Source organism: Prosopis cineraria, unplaced genomic scaffold (assembly GCF_029017545.1).
Source record: "Prosopis cineraria cultivar Desert tree isolate PC_DT_omini unplaced genomic scaffold, ASM2901754v1 PC1, whole genome shotgun sequence".
In the NCBI taxonomy this organism is placed as follows: domain Eukaryota; kingdom Viridiplantae; phylum Streptophyta; class Magnoliopsida; order Fabales; family Fabaceae; genus Prosopis; species Prosopis cineraria.
Window position 1 is genome coordinate 4954268 of NW_026555332.1, and position 19321 is coordinate 4973588.

General features: G+C 33.9%; 1 protein-coding gene across 5 annotated transcripts; it reads right to left on the reverse strand.

Annotated features, from left to right (window-relative positions):
* Positions 1–2355: 2355 nt before the first annotated feature.
* On the reverse strand, positions 2356–19119 carry LOC129303501 (protein-tyrosine-phosphatase PTP1-like). 5 transcript variants are annotated; one of them, XM_054942871.1, is made up of 9 exons: positions 18780–19079; positions 18582–18687; positions 18088–18170; positions 17829–17987; positions 14089–14217; positions 12889–13034; positions 12639–12780; positions 11698–11767; positions 2356–2657 (listed from the first exon to the last, which is right to left on the reverse strand). In XM_054942871.1, the coding sequence occupies exons 1-8, from the start codon at positions 18948–18950 to the stop codon at positions 11699–11701; spliced, it is 1005 nt and encodes a 334-aa protein (XP_054798846.1). In that variant the 5' UTR covers positions 18951–19079; the 3' UTR covers positions 2356–2657; position 11698. The 5 variants fall into 5 exon arrangements, 4 of the variants coding, with proteins under 4 accessions (XP_054798846.1, XP_054798856.1, XP_054798865.1 ...); XM_054942881.1 differs by lacking the exon at positions 2356–2657 and adding an exon at positions 9508–9718 and having other exon boundaries at positions 18780–19087; XM_054942890.1 differs by lacking the exon at positions 2356–2657 and having other exon boundaries at positions 11381–11767; positions 18103–18170; positions 18780–19078.
* Between the last annotated feature and the right edge of the window lie 202 nt (positions 19120–19321).

Consider the following 19321-nt stretch of genomic DNA (forward strand, 5'->3'; position numbering starts at 1 on the left):
AAAAAAAAAGAATCAAAAGTGGGTTTTTGTTTTTTTTAATGAACGTATGAGAGGTGAGTTAAAGAGCAAGGTCTTGCCATGAGATGTACTAAACCAAAAAATGGGATCAATTGCGAGTTGCTAGGATTTAGTATACTTTGTTGAAAGAAAAATGAAGACACAAGGAAGTGGTCTTGTCGTTCGCAAAAGACAAGAAGGCAAGAAGCACCCTGCCAGATTTGAGAACACAGCCTAGATTAAAATCAAATCTCTACCTTGCCTTATTCTTTTTCCTCTTTGAAACCCCATCCTTCTTCTTTTTGTTGTCTCCCTTGGTCTTTATCACCCTCGCTTACATTAAGTGAGAGAAAGATGAAGAGGGAAGATGAGAAAGATAGTGGTTCAGATCTGAAAGGGAAAATCAAAGACGTGAAGATCTAGGTAACTCATGCTATACTTCTCTCTCTCCATCCTTACTCTGCACCTATTCTGTCTCTACCATAAATCATGTAAATCTAGGTAAATTGCATCGGTTCTCTTTCTAGGTATATCGTGTTAGTTCTCTTTCATATCGATCTGAACCTTGGCTCAACGCATCCTCTCCTTCGCAACTGAATGGTCATTGGTGAAGCTATAGCCATGCCAACATCCTCAACATCGTTGTTGTTGCGCATGCCATTGCTCATGTTCTTGAGGCTTAATGCTTCAAAGTTTCTTTATTGCCAAGTTGATGAGTACTCACGTTGTCTTGTGCTTGCGTTTTGCTTTGTGATTCTAATGTGAAGGGTCAAAGATAAACTGCATTAGATTTTTTTCCCCTAATAAATCCTATTATTTTCCCCCTTTAATTATGCTTTGGTTATATCATTTTCATATCCTAAGTTGATACAAAAAAAGAACCACATAAAAAATTATTTTTTGAGAAAAATGATTAGGATGCCAAATAGGCATGCCACTTCAACATAAATGGGTCAAATGGACAAACTAGTAGTCAACTTAGTCAAACCATCATATCAGGGGAAAATTGTACCAAAATGAAAAAATTTAGAGCAAAATTATGCCAGAAAATACTTTAAGATATGAGGTGTGCCTAATTGAAAATTTTGAGAATAAATTTGTACCTTAACCTTTTTCTTTAAATCAACAAATGGTCTAGTCATGCCCATTAGAGCTGTGTGTTTGATTTTTCATTGGCTAAAAGTCAATTTGTTAAAAGTTTATTTTACAAAAATCACTTTAGTAAAATTTAGTTGTTATAATAAAAATTATATTTGAATATATTTTTTTTAAAGTCAATTTGATAACCAGAAAGTTGTTTGAATAATATATAATAAAAAGTGGTTTTGCATGTATAATTACCAAAAAGTACATTGACTTTTATGATTTATAATGTATATTATTCAAATGCTTCATATTAGAAATGCTTTAAAAATATATGTAATAAAAATTTTAAGTAACATAAAGTTTGATATATTAAATAATAAGGATAAAAAATATAAAGTTTGACATATAAATAATTCAATAATATTAACACTAAAAATTAACATGATTAATTGTTTAGTCTATATAATGTCTTGTTACAATTTATTTTTCAAAAAATTTTATTGTGAACTGAATTATTATTAATTTGATCTATCAAAAATATGCATGCAATTTCATTTTGTATAAAAATCATGGGCATAATGATCATATAAAAAATAAGGAGAGGTCAAGTTTCAAAAGTACACTCAAAATCTTCCCCATGTTAGGTTGAGGAGAATGAATTTTATGAGCTTTGTAAAAGAACTTTTGAAATAAATTTAAAAAAAATAAACAATGGACTCCCTAAAATTTTCAAAAATCCTTCTTAAATGTTAAAAGTTAAATACTCAAATGGATCCTACATAGTAAGAATTAAGCATTGGAAAGCATGTCGTCCCCCCTCCCCCAAAAAAAAGGCTCCCCGCCAATTTTACTTTTGGTTTAGATGTGAAAGAACATTTTAGGAAAACAATATTAAGAAGTAAAATTTTTTAAAAATACTAAAAAAATTTATTTCTTCCATATTTTTTTCTAATTTTATTTCAGGGTAAAATTTTTTAAAAATATTATGTTTTTAAATGAGCCTCATTATTCGTGACCTGTAAATGATATTTTCTTGAACTTTTTTATAGTTTATATTGACTTCTTTCTTCTCCAACTATCACACATTCCATACAAGAAAAAATTGGGACAATGTAATTAATGAAATAAGGGAAAGAAGATGTAACACTGTAATTTTTTTTAACAATTTTAAACCATTGTCTATTATGATAATAAAAAATAAAATGGATAAAAACATTTTCTATAAACAAGTTTTGAATTTGATAAACAAATAAAAATAAAAATTCCCACAAACATAATTTCAAATCAGGGATATCTCCAAAATATTGTTTGTCACAGATCTGCCACCACACATCATCAATAGTATAAATTACCAGTCATGCAATAACCTAAAGAAGTCCTCTAGCCTATTGCACTAACACGCCCAGTTCCAGTAAGAATTATATACGACAATCATCAAAATAATATGTCAAAACATGAAATGCAGGGGTCCTAAATTGGCCCTTATACAAAACAATTAAAAATAAACATATGACTTGAGGCATACAACTAGTAGCCTCAAGTCTCAGCTTGCTTCCCCTTTGCTGAACCTTTTCCTGAAAATGTTATAAACTATATAATGAGACCAAAAAAATCTCAATAACTACAAAATAATTTAACAAGCATGCAAGCATACTTAGAGGCAGTTAAATGAGGTTAAGTAAATAAATAAATAAAATAGATGATACATGTGAATTAGTGATATTAGCAAACTCCCTTTTATATCCTCTTATCACCTCCTATCGAATCCATGGGTTGTCATAATTAAACAGGATCCACCCATGTAAGTAGAGTTCAAAAGCTCACTAATGATGAGATGCAGCCTAACCAAAGGTGTGGACTTCAACACTGGTTCATGGGTTCCCTCCCTTTCCAAACTTCTCAAAGAGGTGTCATTGTCAAGAACTCCCCCTTATCCCAGCCACAAGGAGAGATACTAAGGGCCTAAAATACAAGTTAACTATCGAGTGCCTAGTGGTAGCAGATCACATGGCCAGGTATATTAGAACAAATATAACTTCAAGTACAACTCCTAACAGTGTCCAACATATTAATAAAAGCACGTATAAAATTAGTTTACATCCATTCCCCATCAGTGATCATACCAACTAGAAAACTTGATAAATTCACTTTCATATAATTAATCTTTTTTTCTTATTTCCAAAACTCTATCCAACACATATATATCACCTGACTAAACAGAATGTTTTCATAACGGCAACAAACCAAACCATATAGTATTTGGTAGTAATATAATCACACACACACACACACACACGTATATATCCCTAATAATTACAAAATCAATCTAAAACAAAATCTGGCATGCAGGATAAATTAAATGTGGTTACTTCATGTCAAATTGAACCAATGACATTAAAATACCAGCTCATGATCTTTTCAGTCGGAGAACAGTACCAAATGTTAATCTATAAGAATAAGATAAATTCCCAATAAATACCATATCAATCCCACATTTCTTATATCAATTTCAAATAATTAATTTCCTAAAAATTCATTCTAATTCAACCTCAAAAATATCTCTTTATCTTTCCAATCCATCACCTTTAATCCTCCGAAAATACTAATATAAATTTCAAAAATAGTCCAAACCATTTCCTCAGCCATAAACAGCCTAAATAAATCTTTAATAATAGCATATAACTTCTGGATCAGTCAAAAATCACAATTTAGGGCCTAAGGTTTTCTCTAATCCATATCAAATCCTCCAATCAACAAACAAACTAATTAAATAATTTAGAAACCTCCAAAGAAATCAGCCATATCATTAAATCAGAGATTAATCCGTAGGAACTACTCTATAACCTTACATCACAATAACTTTCCTAAATCTCAAGCCTTAGTAGTAAAAAAAGAAGGAAAATAGGCTAAAGGACTTACCAGATTAGTTGGGACCTCAAATCTATTTCCAACGATGCTAAAAATGCAAGGCCTATCTCCTTAAGAACTTCTCCCGTCACTCCTACATCTTCCTTGTGATTCTGCAGATTCTGATTTGCAGAATTGTTTTTGTGGTGTATGTATGGTCCTAGATGAAATATCTAGTGCCGGATATATCCTGAGCTTGACCATGGTCAAAAAAGTAAATGTCCGGCACTTGATAGCCCCAAGTAGGTTAATCCAAGCCCAAAGGCCTTATTAGTGGCCCAATATACAATAGAATTATGTTGTATCCTCGGCCGGACATCCCAAAACCCTAAAAACTTGATCCTAAGCCTATTTCAAACAATGTCCCACCTAATCAGGCTTCATAATTAACCTCTAAGAATTCCTAAATCATTTTCTAATAAACTTAAGTCCTCAAAACTAAAATTGGGATGTTACATAAGAGGCCTACAAACGATCATCTAGTCATTAATATCAACTAATCTGCATCTTGAACAGTAAGGTACTTGAATAGGATGCTTTAATCAGCAAGTCTACCATCCAAAATGGAAAAAGAATGTCACAATCACAAGATGAATGCAAGAAAGTAATGGATTCAAAAGGGTAGTCGAGTTGCTTATTAATGGAATTCATTGATTACAACTATTGTGCATAAAGGAAAACACAGCATAAGGAAAAGCATAACAGAAATATGCCCAAAAGGAGAGAGTGTCAAGAGAAGATTTCTCAAATCATTAGCATAACGTCACTATCCTCTTGCATGGCCTTTTAAGCTTCTTCAAGTGCCAGGTCATAAATCTTCCACGTGGGACGTCTTCTATGCTCGCTCTTCCTTGGACTAACTCTTGTGCTAGCTATTGGTGCTAGGCATTTAAAATTGGAGCCCAATGAATCATTGTGCATTTTATTGGGCTAAATACTAACATTGCTCGCCCCTTTAGAATTAACCTTGTCATCAAGGTTAAAATGAGGATATGGCTCTGCGATCTCATCAAAAGATTCTTAAGAAGGCGAGATACCGCCATCCCATGAAATTAAGACTTGCAAGATAGGTTGATTGCGCTGCATAACCTAACAAATATCATCAACCCCAACTGCTTGAATAATAGGACCCTTTGGTATTGTGTACAATGGTAATGGTATTGTAGTGTCAGGCTCTGTACCATAGCATTTCTTCAAAACTGAAACATGGAAGACAGGGTGAATTCAAGCACCCTCTAGAAGATCAAGCTTATATGCTACAGGACCAAGCTTTGCAATAATTTTAAAAAGGGTCAAAGTAATGCATGGCCAACTTATGGTATTTCCGCAGACGAATAGAGTGCTGACGATAAGGTTGTAACTTCACACAAACCAACTCACCCACATCGAAGTGCATTTCAATCCTACACATATTAGCAAAGCGTTTAATTTGATTATGAGATTTCGTGAGAAATGATTTGAGAGACTCTGATAAAGCATCACGTTCTAGTAATTGTTCATGTAAGTTGACTGGTGTATCCTCTGTTGATGAGTATCGTAACAGGGGTGGTGGATCTCGTCCATATACAGCCTTAAACAGAGTCATGCCGATGGATGAATGATGAGAAGTATTTTACCAATACTTAGCCCAAGCTAGATAATCTAACCATTGATGAGGATGGTCATGCACAAAGCATTGAAGGTACATCTCGAAACAACGATTCACTGTTTTAGATTGTCCATCCATTTAATGATGATAAGCTGAGCTCATGTGTAACTATGTACCATGCAAACGAGCCAAATGTTGCCAAAAAGAGCTAGTAAAGGTACAGTCTCTATTAGATACCATCGTTCGTGGCATGCCATGCAACTTTACAATATTCTAAAGGAATGCTGAAGCAACTATCTGACTTGTATAATCAGCACGCAAGGGAATGAAATGGGCATATTTGGAAAGTCGATCAACCACCATAAAAATAACAGAGAACCCCACGCTTAATTGGCAAAGCAGTAATGAAGTCTATGGCTATATCCTCCCAAATACATTAGGGTATGGGTAAGGGACTCAATAAACCAGCAGGTTTCAATTGAGTAACTTTAGCTTGTTGACAAATATCACATCTACAAACATAGTCATGAATGTTCTGGTTCATACGAGGCTAACAAAATACAGAAGCAATGTGCTTGTAAGTTTGAAAATAGCTCGTATGACCACCTACTACAGATGCATGAAACACCTGTAAGATCTTATAAAGCAACTTGGTATCGTTGATAGGTATCACTAAGCAACCACGCCATAATACATATAAATCATTGATAGAATATGCTGGATCAGTAATGTGCCTATTCATAATTTGGTTTCTTAATATATGAATTGGAGGAGCCTGATGCACTCGGTTATACACCTCATCCATGAAAGTGTGTTGCATATAAGAAAATGCAAAGTAAGTCGCACAAGATAAAGTATCAGTTGTCTGATTATGATGACCCGGTTTATATTCAATAAAGAAGTGATAGCCAAATAATTTTGGCAAATATGCTTCCTAAGCAGGAGTGTGTACCTGTTGATCTAAAAGATACCTCAAACTAGCATGATTAGTTCGTATGATGAATGGATGATCAAAGAGATAATGCTAAAATTTTGCTATGACTTTAATGATAGCATGTAATTCTCAATTATATATGAATTGGGCTTGCATGCGACTTGAAAGGTTTTTAGAAAAGTAAGTGATAAGGTGTCCATTCTGACTGAGCACAGCTTCTATACCCATCCTAGACGCATCTATCTCCAACATAAAGGGTAGGTCGAAGTTAGGAAGAGCCAAAATAGGAGCTTTAATTAAAGCTTGTTTAAGTGATTCAAATGCATTCTATCCCTCTATAGACCACATAAAGGAATCCTTTTGTAGCAACTTCGTTAAGGGCCCTACTATTGTAGCATATTTGTGAATAAATCATCTATAGTATCTTGTGAGCCCAAGGAAGCTTCGAAGTTGACTCACAGTTGTAGGCATTGGCTAGTCTCTGATCACTTGTATTCTCATTTGATCCACTTCAACTCTAGCAACAAATACTATATGCCCAAGATAATCAATCTTACTTTTGCCAAAAGAGCACTTGGACATCTTCGCATGTAATTTATATGTTTCAAGAAGTTGAAGCACTTATTCTACATGCAACAAGTGGGTTTCCCAAGTGGGGCTATAAATGAGTATATCATCAAAGAAAATCAAAACAAATTGATGTAGAAATGGATAAAAAATTGAGTTCATCAAAGATTGAAAAGTCACAGGGGCATTAGTTAAACCAAATGGCATTACCAACCATTCATATAAACCTTGATGGGTCCTGAAAGCAGTCTTCTCAATATTATCCAAACTCATAAGGATCTAATGATACCCCGCTTTAAGATCTAATTTAGAGAAATAAATAGAGCCCCTCAACTCATCCAATAACATATCTACTGTTAGCATAGGGAAGGAATCTTTCACGGTCACTGCATTAAGAGCTCTATAATCTACACAAAAACATCAAATACCATCTTTTTTCTTTACTAATACAACTAGGGCCAAGAAAGGACTAGAGCTTGGTTGTATCAATCCCTAAGCTAATAGTTTTGCCATAATCTTTTCTATTTTAGATTTCTAGCTATAACGATATCTAAAGGGTCTTACCTTGACTGGACCATGGCCCATATTCAATTGGATCTGATGGGTGTGATCCTTATTAGGAGGAAGTCCATATGGACTCTGAAACATGTGAGCGTAATGTTGTAATACTCAAGCCATATCCTCAAGTGTACCTAGTGGTATCTCCATTGTGGACCTTGTAGATGCATCTAGTGTTCCCGGGCCATTTTCTAATTCTGTTGGACTCAATTACTGAATAAGAAATAATTCAGCCACTGAATCTATCCGCATAATTCAAGACAGATAATGGAATTGGGCTGGGCTAACAGGTATAGATTGAAACCCTTTTAAAGTAATAAATTGCTCATTTTCAATAAATCTAATAGTGGATGTGCTGTAATCAAACACGCGTGGCCCTAAAGTCTCTAGCTAGGATGCCCCAATATCGACATCAACTCTGGCTACTGGCAATACAAACACAAGAATGGAGAGGGTGTGCTCACCGATTCATATTGGTAATTTTGGTATGAAACCTTGACTTATCATTAATAGTTTGGTCCCCATGAGTACTTTCAAAACTAAAAATGGCTCCACCACTATGCCCAAATGTTGTACAATTTAAGGGTGAATGAAGCTATCAAAGCTTCCTCCATCCAATAATACTTGTACCTCTATACCATGAATCTGACCATGGAAATGAATTGTAGCGATACTAGTCGGACCTCGAAAAGTGTATAATGATAAATGATGGAGTATTGCATTTTCAATTAGATTCTCATCATGCTCTATTTTAATAGTTTCACTTATCTCATCGTCACCTATCAACATCATAAGTTGCTTCTTGTTATACTTATATGATGGGCTAAATTTGTCGTCACAAAAATAACACAAGCCTTTATCTCGCTGAATTTGCATCTCTACAGGAGCGATTCTTTGGATTGGAGGCCAATTTAGAGTTGGCAATAAGGGTGGTAAATTTCTCTTGCTACTTGTCAAACTCGTTTGTGGGTTCAGTAAAGAAGGTAATGCCAAATTTTTAGTTGCCACCATAGGCAGCGATGGAGAAAAATTGGTCTGAGGCCGAAAGGGAGTACTAACCAGCACCTCATGGTTTACATATAATCATCCCAATACTACTACCTTCAATAGAGTGGTTAGAGCTTGTACTACCACGTCCCTCTGTAATTCCGTTCTTAGCCCCCCTATGAAGCAATCAATTAGTGACCCTTTTGTCATGTCTTCCGATCTATTAGCCAAAGCCATAAAACTCTTCACATAATCATCATAAGATCCTTGTTGAGTCAATTTAAAAAGCTACACTCATGCACATTCATATTGAGTAGGTCCAAAATGGGCTTCCACAGCTTGTGCAAGCGTCAACCAAGTGGAGATCTAGTTTGCTTTCTTCATCATTTAGAACCATGGTACAGCCACCCCTTCCATATATATTCTAGCCATCACAAGTTTCTGGGTCTCTACAATCTTAAAAAAATTAGAAATAGTATTCTACACGAAATAACTTATCTAACAGGTCATTTCCATCAAAACATGGAAAGTCTACCTTTACTTATTTCAGTGGTACCACCAAATTGTATCCCTCATAAGGAATAATAGGTCTCTTAGACATTTCAAAGGTTTCCTCAACAACCTCTTTCTCTTGTCGCAACCCATCAAAGGATTTACTCATAGTAGACATAAAACTCTCAATCTTTGTAAATCTCTAGTTCGTTTCCTTTATAAATGCTTGAACTTTCTTTATTTTGTCCTGCCAAACTTTCTTCATCTCTCAACAAGAGCACCAAGTTATCATAATCACATGATAAATGCAAGAAAGTAATGGATTCAAAAAGGCAGTTGAGTTGCTTATCAATGGAATTCACCGATTACAACTCTTGTACATAAAGGAAAACACAGCATAAGGAAAAGCATAATAGAGATATGCCTAGAAGGAGAGAGAATGTTAGGGAAAGATTTCTCAAATCATTAGCATAACGTCCCTATCGTCCTGCATGGCCTTTTAAGCTTCTTCAGGTGCTAGGTCACGAATCTTCCATATGGGATGCCTTCTACGTTCGCTCTTCCTTGGACTAACTCTCGTGTTAGCCGTTGGTGCTGGTCCTCTAGAATTGGAGCCCAATGAATCATTGTGCATTTTGTTGGGCTAAACACTGACATCGAAGAGGAGAAAAACATAGGGAAAAAAATGCCTCCACCCTATAGTGGGATAGAAAAACAGTAATTCATATTATCATGCTCTTAAAGCTATTCTCTTCTCCTATAGACTTTAGTTAAGTGCTATAATAAAAGGGATGCTCAAAGGAATTTGCCTTGCTTGCATATGTACCTAAAAGTTTGAGAATGATTTGAATTTAAGTAGTGTGTGAATTAATAGATTTAGATTTTAGATTTAAAATCTTATATTTAAAGTGTCCCATTTAAAATTCATGAACTTAATATTCTTTGTTTGTTTAGTATAAAAAGATTTAGAGTAACGGGTATACCTCTATTATTTAATTGATGAGACAAGAATAAGAGATGAGAGAAGAGGTAAGAGTGACAGAGGCACCAACAATGAAAATATAAAGAGAGTTTAGACTTTGTAAGGAGTTTTTGTACTTTTGATCAACCACTATCTTTTGACATAAAGAGAGTTTAGACTTTGTAAGGAGTTTTTGTACTTTTGATCAACCACTATCTTTTTGTCAAAAGGTAGTGGATGATGAAAAGATTAGGTCTCATGATGCGAGTTGATTACTTTTGTATCCTTTGTTAGATTAATGCACCCTTTTATATTAAAAAAAATGAAGAGAGTAAGAGAGTTTGAGTGCTTACAATTTCAAATAACTAGGGTAGAGAAGAAATTTGAAATTATAAATGAATTATAACAAAAAATGGATTTAGATTAATAGTATTGCTAGAATTTCATGTATCCAAATCCATGGATTTTCATATATTCAAATAAAGGATTTGGCCCAAATCCAAATTCTTATTAATCCTAAAGCAACATTAGTGAAATTCACAAGCTCTCCCAATTCAAATCAGCTGCAAGTAGGGCATTAATAGTATTGTCGGACCAAAAGAGAGATTCTAAGGTAAGCAATAGCTCAAAAAGAAGCAAGCAACCTCACTTCTTAAGATGGTTTAGATTAGAGCTGGTAACAAGATTAGGTCGCCAACCTACAGGTTGGGTTGGAAAAAAATGAATTCATTTCTATACGGAGTGGTTTTGGTTTGCCTTACATAGCTTTAACATGTAGCAGGCTAACCTGTTAGTTAGCCCACTTATTTTTTTTTTAAGACAAAAATTGCATGATCGTTTTCTTAATTCTCAAACTCTCACCATCATTCAAATTATTAGAATAACTCAAATTACATGCTTATTACCTACTACCATTATTACCTGTCATATTTAATTAGCCAAGATAGCTATAAATCCATAACCAGTCAATTGCATTAGTGTAGCATGCACCCAACCAAAGACTTTTTCATAATTTAATTTGAGTAAAATATCTTAAAGTGGACACAAGCAATATAGCCATCAATTTTTTTTTAAATTATGAGTTACTAGGTTTTCAAATTGTGGATAAATCCTAACTTTATTTTATCTTGTATTGTCTTTGTTATTATGTTTTACTTCAATGGACTCATAATTTCTCAACTAACAAAAAAAAAAACAAAAGAAAAAAGGTTAGCTTGCTAACCTTTACTCAAATTAATGTCAAATTTAATTATACTTCTACATGTTAATTATATTTTCATGTTTAATTGTGTGATGCTAATAATTAATGATAAATAAAGTTTTTGACATTATGATAAATTTGTAATTTTTAAAATTAAAAAATGCATATAAAAAATTACCGGCCTAACCTACCAACCCACTTCGAGTTGGCAAAAATACAGCCCGCACGAGATATGAGTTATATCAACCCGCCCTACCAAGCTCACAATCCATTGCGGGCCAGCTTACAGGTTGATCCATATTACCAAGTCTAGTTCAAATGTTTACATCAAATGTGACTGCAATTTATCATGCTAATGGATGAAGAAAACTGGGGGAAAATTTGTTGCAATAAAGGACTTTCCAGGCCAACACACCCACCTCATTGCTGATGAGAAACAAGGTCTTTCAGTTCCTCTGCAATAGCTTTGTAGCAGAAAAAGTACTGATCCTGATAAAAATGCAGGGGAAAACAAAGTGTATGGAAAGTGAATGCCATGGCATTGGAAATTGGAACAAATATAGGAATGTGAAAATAATCCACGAATAATTGTTTGACATCATAGCTTTTGTATACAATCATGTTAAGAATCTCATTAGCGTTTGAATTTGACTCTCTGGTTCATCTTGGTATTTCATTAGGTCATTTTTGTCTACAATAAAATATGAGCAAAAATAATCATGTCCCTCTCGATAATAAACATTTAGGTAAATGACATAGCAGCCCAACTTCCTTATAAGAATGTTTACTATTCCAAGGTGAAACAATAATCAAATGATTGTACTCATAATATTTCCTCAAAAAGTTTTCATTTTGTTCTTGCTGGCCGCAGAGTGAAGGCATGACAATTGGTTGAGAGTCTATCAGGGCAAGGAAGACAAGTGATGGTTTCAAGCAAGTGGGGTTTGAGGATGAAAAAGAAGTGGGCATGGCATGGGTAATTAACAAAGCACTGAAAATCGGACTAGTCATTAAACTGGTCAAGGCACTAGCTCAAGGATTAATGATCAAAACCATGATCAGACCAGTCATGAATACAATATTTTGTTAAACAAGACAATTGTTTAATAGTTTATCAGTTCAACTAAGTAGGTTTACTTGATTGACCTTTGAAAAACTATATCCACAAATATTAGCTACATTACCATCAAACAATGTGAAGAGTCAAAATTCATGTTTGTTCCTAGATTTCAAAATTACTTGGCCATTTATTAAGTTTGGGAAGGGGACTTAATTTATATGCGATCAGACTAAACAAATGCCTTTCCATTCACAATCAATATGATTCATAATTGACAATACTAAGTCCAACGCCAGCTACCTTTTCGCGAGCCATTGCATATCGCTGTGACCTGAAGACACATATGGTATTATGAAGATCCCAGGCAGACTTATAGCCGGCAAGGATTCTCTGAATTGTATTGTGAACTGCACAGTATGTTCCAGTTCTGCCAATGCCTGCACTGAGAATCAGAGATTTCTCAAACAAATATGCACATGACTTATTATCATTATTGTAATAAATAAAACAAGTGTCGGCTTTCCACCAAAACAAGTGTGTGTGAGCTAACCTGCAGTGCACAACTATTGGGCCACATTTTGGTGGTAAACAGTACAATCTCTTAAAAATTGCACGCACAGCATTTGTTTCTTCGGGAACTCCATGGTCAGGCCAGTCAGGATAATGGATGTGCAAAACATATAAGGGCGGATCTTCCTGCCATAAGAACGATCAATGATAAAAGTAAACCACAATGCAATAACTTTGTTTCAAAACAGAAACAAAGACTTGTGTGAATAAGCAAGTTATAAATTACAAAGACAATAATTAAGTACAGTACTGATTGCAGAGTACAAAGTTTAAGGCTAAGAGAAGGTCTCAATCATTGGTCTGGATCTTAGTAACTCAGTGTCTAAAAGATGACTTCGTCAAGTTATAGCAGGCAAGTCTAATGAAAATTTTCCCTAGAGCAACATGTCCTTGGGCAGAAGGTCAAGCCTGCAAACAGTGCTTCTCACTTGAGTCAATGGAAGTTTACATCTCGGTGATATACTGCAGTAGGTAGCATTTGTAGAAAAATGTTTGCAGTATGAAGAACAAGAACATGGAAATAAAATAAATACAATAAATTAGTTCTTAGTCCAACAGCAAAGTGTAGAAGTCTAACAGCAAAACAAACCGAAGGCAGAGGCACTGATTGACCGAATTAGATATAAACATTTAACCATGGGAGCATAAAGAAGAATACATCTTGTTATATTGAAAACTCAATTTCCCAATCAAATGAAACTCAAAAGGGAGCGTGAACATTAAACCATGGGAGCATTAAGAAGAATACATCTTGTTATATTGAAAACTCAATCTCCCAATCAAATGAAACTCACAAGGGAGCGTGGACCTGCCCAAAAGAAATCATGCACCCCCATAAATTGGGGGGGGGGGGGGGACGGTGGTAATGTAAGTGAAGCCTCCGGAGTTACCAGGACAAGTCAGGAGATTATTCTATAAGAATGAAAAGGTTTACTTAAACTTCTCAGAGGAGGCTACTGGCTACATTGGTCGTGGATGAAACATAATAAGTCAATTCTAACCTAAATGAGGCGTCATATTTCTAGGAGAAACCGAGAGAGTTAAGATGCAACCCATCGAAAACTCAGTTACAAAATATATCCTATTAATTACATAATTGTAACCTACAGAATAAGGAATAAGATCCAAGCTAATAGACCTCACCATCTATTGAGCATATTTACATTCCAACACGTCTCACCTTTCTTTGGACCTTCAAATAGCGCAGTACCAATGATTCTTTTGTAGTTTTCATCCATTCACAAACAATAGAGATATTACCAAACGTTTTAGGTCCCTCCTCAGCTTGAAAATAATCGAAACATTTCTCCTGCAGAGCATAAAGAGAAAGGAAAATAGCTTATGAAAAGCAAGCATGTGGAAAATCAACCAAAGCAAGAATAGAATTACTTTGGCAATGATATCTTTAAGCTTGAGCAAGAATAAACAAAACAGCATGCAATTGCATTTTCATGCAATGCAGCACAGGATATTTTGTCTCTTGGTCAAGACTATATGCCGAAAATTTAGAATTGCAACAGCTGATCAAAACCAAAATAAACAATAGTACAGGACCACTCTTTTAAACAAATTGCTTACATAGCATGGAATCATTCGTGATCACATATACGGTCAAAAGATACTGACAACACCATTGGTGAAGGACACTTTCACTTGGTAACCACTTCAGCATCCCAAGACGCATGTGCAAAAGAAATAAGGTCCCTGAAGGTTTCCAAGAATGATTTGCGACTCAAATGTGACTCAAATGCAAGTCTACAACCACTGGACTACTCAACCACTTACACTATCCTTTAATACCTACACTTAAGAATCAGAGAATAGATGCAACGGCACATTTTGAAAGACAAAATGAGTATAGTCTCTGCAATCCCTTAAATGAAAGCACTTAATAATGCAACATCAAAGCTCCCAACAAAATAAATAAATAAATAAATAAACCACATTCTGTTTTTGGTTGTGAAAATTGGAATGCAACAGAGGTGATCTCCACACAGCGATCAACGAAGACTACTCATTCAATAAATGACGAATGAAGGGGGGAAAAAAATCCATGGCAAACTCCTTTGACATCATATCCAAAATTTTGTAATTTAGCCTACCCTAAATTGCATTTCATATTCTACAGTGAAAGTAAATAGGGAAAATGACAATTAAGATCTTTTAAAGACCTTGAATTATTAAAATGTTATGATCTTTATTTGTAATTAAAAAAAAAATAATCATTAAAATAACTAATAGAATGTGACTCATGAACCTAAGTGCAATTGTGAATTTAAGGGCATGTTTGAAACTATTTTTCTTTTATTACTCTTAGAATTGATGTTTTATAGAACATGTTCTGAAAACAAAAAATATATATATATATATATATATTTTTATTCTCTCTTATTTTCCAAAACAAGAATTTCAAGATATCTAAAAGGTGTTTTCGTTTTTCTGTTCTTCAAAATAATATTTTATTTTTTTATTCTTCAAAATATTTTTTTAAAATATATTACTAAACAGATTGTTTTATTTTGGAGAACGAAATACCATTTTTAAAATAGATTGTCAAGCAAGCCCTAAATAATGCTACAAGTGAATAAGTCAATAGTCAATTAAATGAATAGATAATTTTATGAATTTATATATTGTCACTTATGAATTTAAGGATAGTTCACTCATAAATTTTAGGAAGATTAAGTGTGTATTTAGATTAAAAAATTTATAAATGAGGTTAGGATTCAAATGAGGTTAGTAAATTGAGGTTATGAAAAAAAAATGTAATTATAACATAATTTATATTTGGATACTATTTCTTTCAGAAGCTAGTTAGACAAATTAAAATTTGTTTAAATGATTTGATGCAAAAGGCAGTTAAGATATATAGTGATAAAAATGAACATGAGTTTTCTTGTATATATTTTTGTGACAAATTTGATATTTTTTTAAAAAAATATTTAACTTAAAATTATAATTTTTAAAATAATAGATTACAACTATAAAGTACATTGATAAATACAGAATTATTAGAATTTTTTAGATTTAAAAAAATAAATAGAAAATGATTGGAATCAAAGCAGGATTTCTGCTCTTGTTTTGAGATTATTTATCTCATGGAAAGCAATGAATTACGATATATGACTAATTATAATTATAATATAATATAAAATTTTATCCTCGAGTAATTTGGCTTGGACTTCAAATAATTTGCCTTGGACTTGTTACAGTGACAGAGCTTCCCCATTTCTTCAGCCAATGGCCCACCTTCTCAATATTTTCTTCTTGCGTTCTTCCTCAGCCCTTCTCCGGAAACCCATTTTGCTACTTTAATTCCATGCCGCTAGTGGTAACGGAAACAAGGCCCAGATTTGGGGCAACGTCCGGGAGATATTTATGCTGGCGTTGAACTCAGCAACGACTCAAGAAGAAACAAGGGACGGGGCGAGCAAACTAAGACAAAGGGAGGGGGTGAGCAAACTAAGACACGATAGGCACTGATGAGACACTGAGACACAATCAACGGAAGATCAAATGGCGACAACGGCGGCAAGCACAATCTCGGGTCAGCTCTACATCGTCGAGAAGGAGGTGAAGAGCTCAAACTCATGAACGTCTGAAGGCAGAGCAATACATCGGGCAATAAATGAAGAGAGAGAAGTCTGATAAAAAAATTTAAGCCAACTCCAAACGCTCGGTAAAAGCTCTTTCAAGTGGCTTCATTGAAAATGCTCATTTACCCTGGAACGCCCATTTTCTTTTTTATTTTAATCCAAACAAGGTCGAAGTTTTCAACATCCCAACCCAAATTTTGGAATGTTAACCAAACATAACTGTGAGTTCATGGAACTTCAGTTTTGAATAAATAAATAATTCTATGAATTCATGCATAACTTATGATTCAAGTATAGTCAATTGTAAATTTAAAAAATATTCCTTGAAAATATATGGAATGCTAGTCGTGAGTGACCATGAACAGTCTCATTTGTAAATCAATAATTTAAGGACATTTTCATATCTTTAAATATCTATTTATAACTAACTTTTTATATATTTACAAGTAACTTTTCAAATATTTACAAGTGAGTTCTTAAATTTTTAAGTAACAATATTTATATATTTTTATGAAACTATTTATCCATTCATAATTATCTTTTCATAAATTTAGGAGTGATCTTTTTTAAATTCACACCAAACTTCCATTAAATTTTTTTGAATGAGCTAACTTCCCAAACTTTTCATAATTGCATTAAATTTTTTAAATTCACACCAAACTTTTATTAAATTCCGAGTTAGTGAATTAAATGAGCTAACTTATCAATTTTTTATTTTTTTTTCATAAATTTTTAAAAAAATTAAATTTAAATGAAAAGTTCTAATATGATATTTCATGCAATTAAAAAAATTACATCATAAATATATGATATCAATCAATTCCATCATCATTTATTCCAAAATTTACTGATTTTGTGGGGTTGTAGTGCCAAAACTCCCTCCATTTTCAATTTTTTAATTTTTTTTGAATAAATAATATGGCTTAAAGCTAACTCTAACCCATCAAAATTAACCCATTTAATTTACAAGTTATTTTATTCGGGCAAACAAAAGGTCAATGCCTGTATAACCCAACTCATACTTCCGGTTTTAGTGCAATGCCTTCTAAATAGATCTGGAGAAAGTATTACAATATCCTAACTACCTCATTGAAACTAGGAAAAAATGATTAAATTATTAATTTTGTTTGAAAATATAATAAATTTTTAATTTTATTTCTATTTAAATGAAAAAAATTAAATTTGTAGTACGTTACTTCTCATAACCAATACATTTAAATAACGATATTATAAAAATATAATTAATATTCATCAAGTGCCTCACATATTAAAGATCAAATAATTTTTATAGAAGATGCTTTATAATCCAGGAAGGAGGGAGTACCTTGTCCTTGCCTGTTTTCTTTTCATACTCAAAGAGCCGAGTGAGATTCACAATGACGGGGCAGTGGAATTGGATTACCATTTCCCAGAAATCCTCACAAGTATGTTGTAGTGGACCTTGCGTGGCTATAAACTGAGAAACACTTTCAGAGGGAGCTATCTGCAAAAAAGGAACTCACATCACAAGAATAGAATACCAATATCTCCATGTAAATATACCCTTTCCAAACAATATCAAATACTCGTTCCAATATTTATGCCGAGAGAAAGCTTGCATTGATAAATCCCATGGCCATGGGTCTGGCATCTGTACTTGATTCCAGAACAACCCTGTTCTCGTCAACTGAAATAAGCAACAAATAAACAACTAATAAATAAAACAACTTGATGGATTGGAATTTAAATCTTAGATTTAAAATATTTTATTTATATATTGCAAAAAGTTTAAAACAAAAGGGGGGAAAGAGCTGAGTTTCAAAGCAAAAGTGGAAAATTGAAAGTGAAGAATTTTCTTCTATTATTCAATCGGCAAGAACCAAGAATGATAAATGATAGAAAAACCAAGAGTTACGGAGGTGAAAAACATAATAAGGCTGAAATTGGTGGAATTTCAAATAAATAGAAAATAAAAATAATTTAAAATTATAAAAAATTACATTCAAATGCAAATTCAAATTTTCATTAATCTAAACATAGGTTTAAAAGAATATATACATTATAACATTCAGCAAATAACTAAGAATGTCGTATTTACATGGCAGGATATTTTCCGGATACCGATTTTTTTTTAAATTGGCGTCATTTAGAGCAACAGTGCATCTTCCGGCCAGCTCCTTTTCTTCTATTAGATCCAAACTGGCCTGAAATCAATGAAGGGGGGGAAAAAGAGAGTAAGGGAGTCAAGCTTAGAGTTGGAAACAGATTGCGGAAGTGAATTAATCGAACTAACTACCTTCAAGTGATCGTACTCTTGACGGATCATCTCCGGCGTTTTCTGCCTAAAGCTAGCCATCGCTTCAGTGCAGCGAGCGAGCTGATCAGGCGTCACAGAAATTCTCGGAGGGGTATCGAGGGAGGGATTCCATGGTTTGTGACAGAAATTGGCAGATGCAGAAGCAGCCATGGCGGATCTCAGATTCGGTTCAGACTTTACGCTTAGCAGAAACAGGGAGAGAGATGGGGGGGAATAGATGGGGTTGGTTGAGGTTGAGGCACCTTTTACATACAAACACTAATGCAACAGCAGAAAGCAAAACAGCACCGAAACAATATAAAATATATATATATATATATATAACGACGACCTTCTAGATCGTGTCTCCCCGTCGTCCCTTTTCTATAAAAAATGAAGCCGGCCAACGTGAGTTGGAGCTGTACGTATACCTCTTCGTTCAGCAATCGCCCATCAGCACTCGTCACCTGCAACGGTCACCTTGGGTCTTCTTTCCTACACGATGCCTATTTCATAACCGTTTGATACGGACAATAATGTTT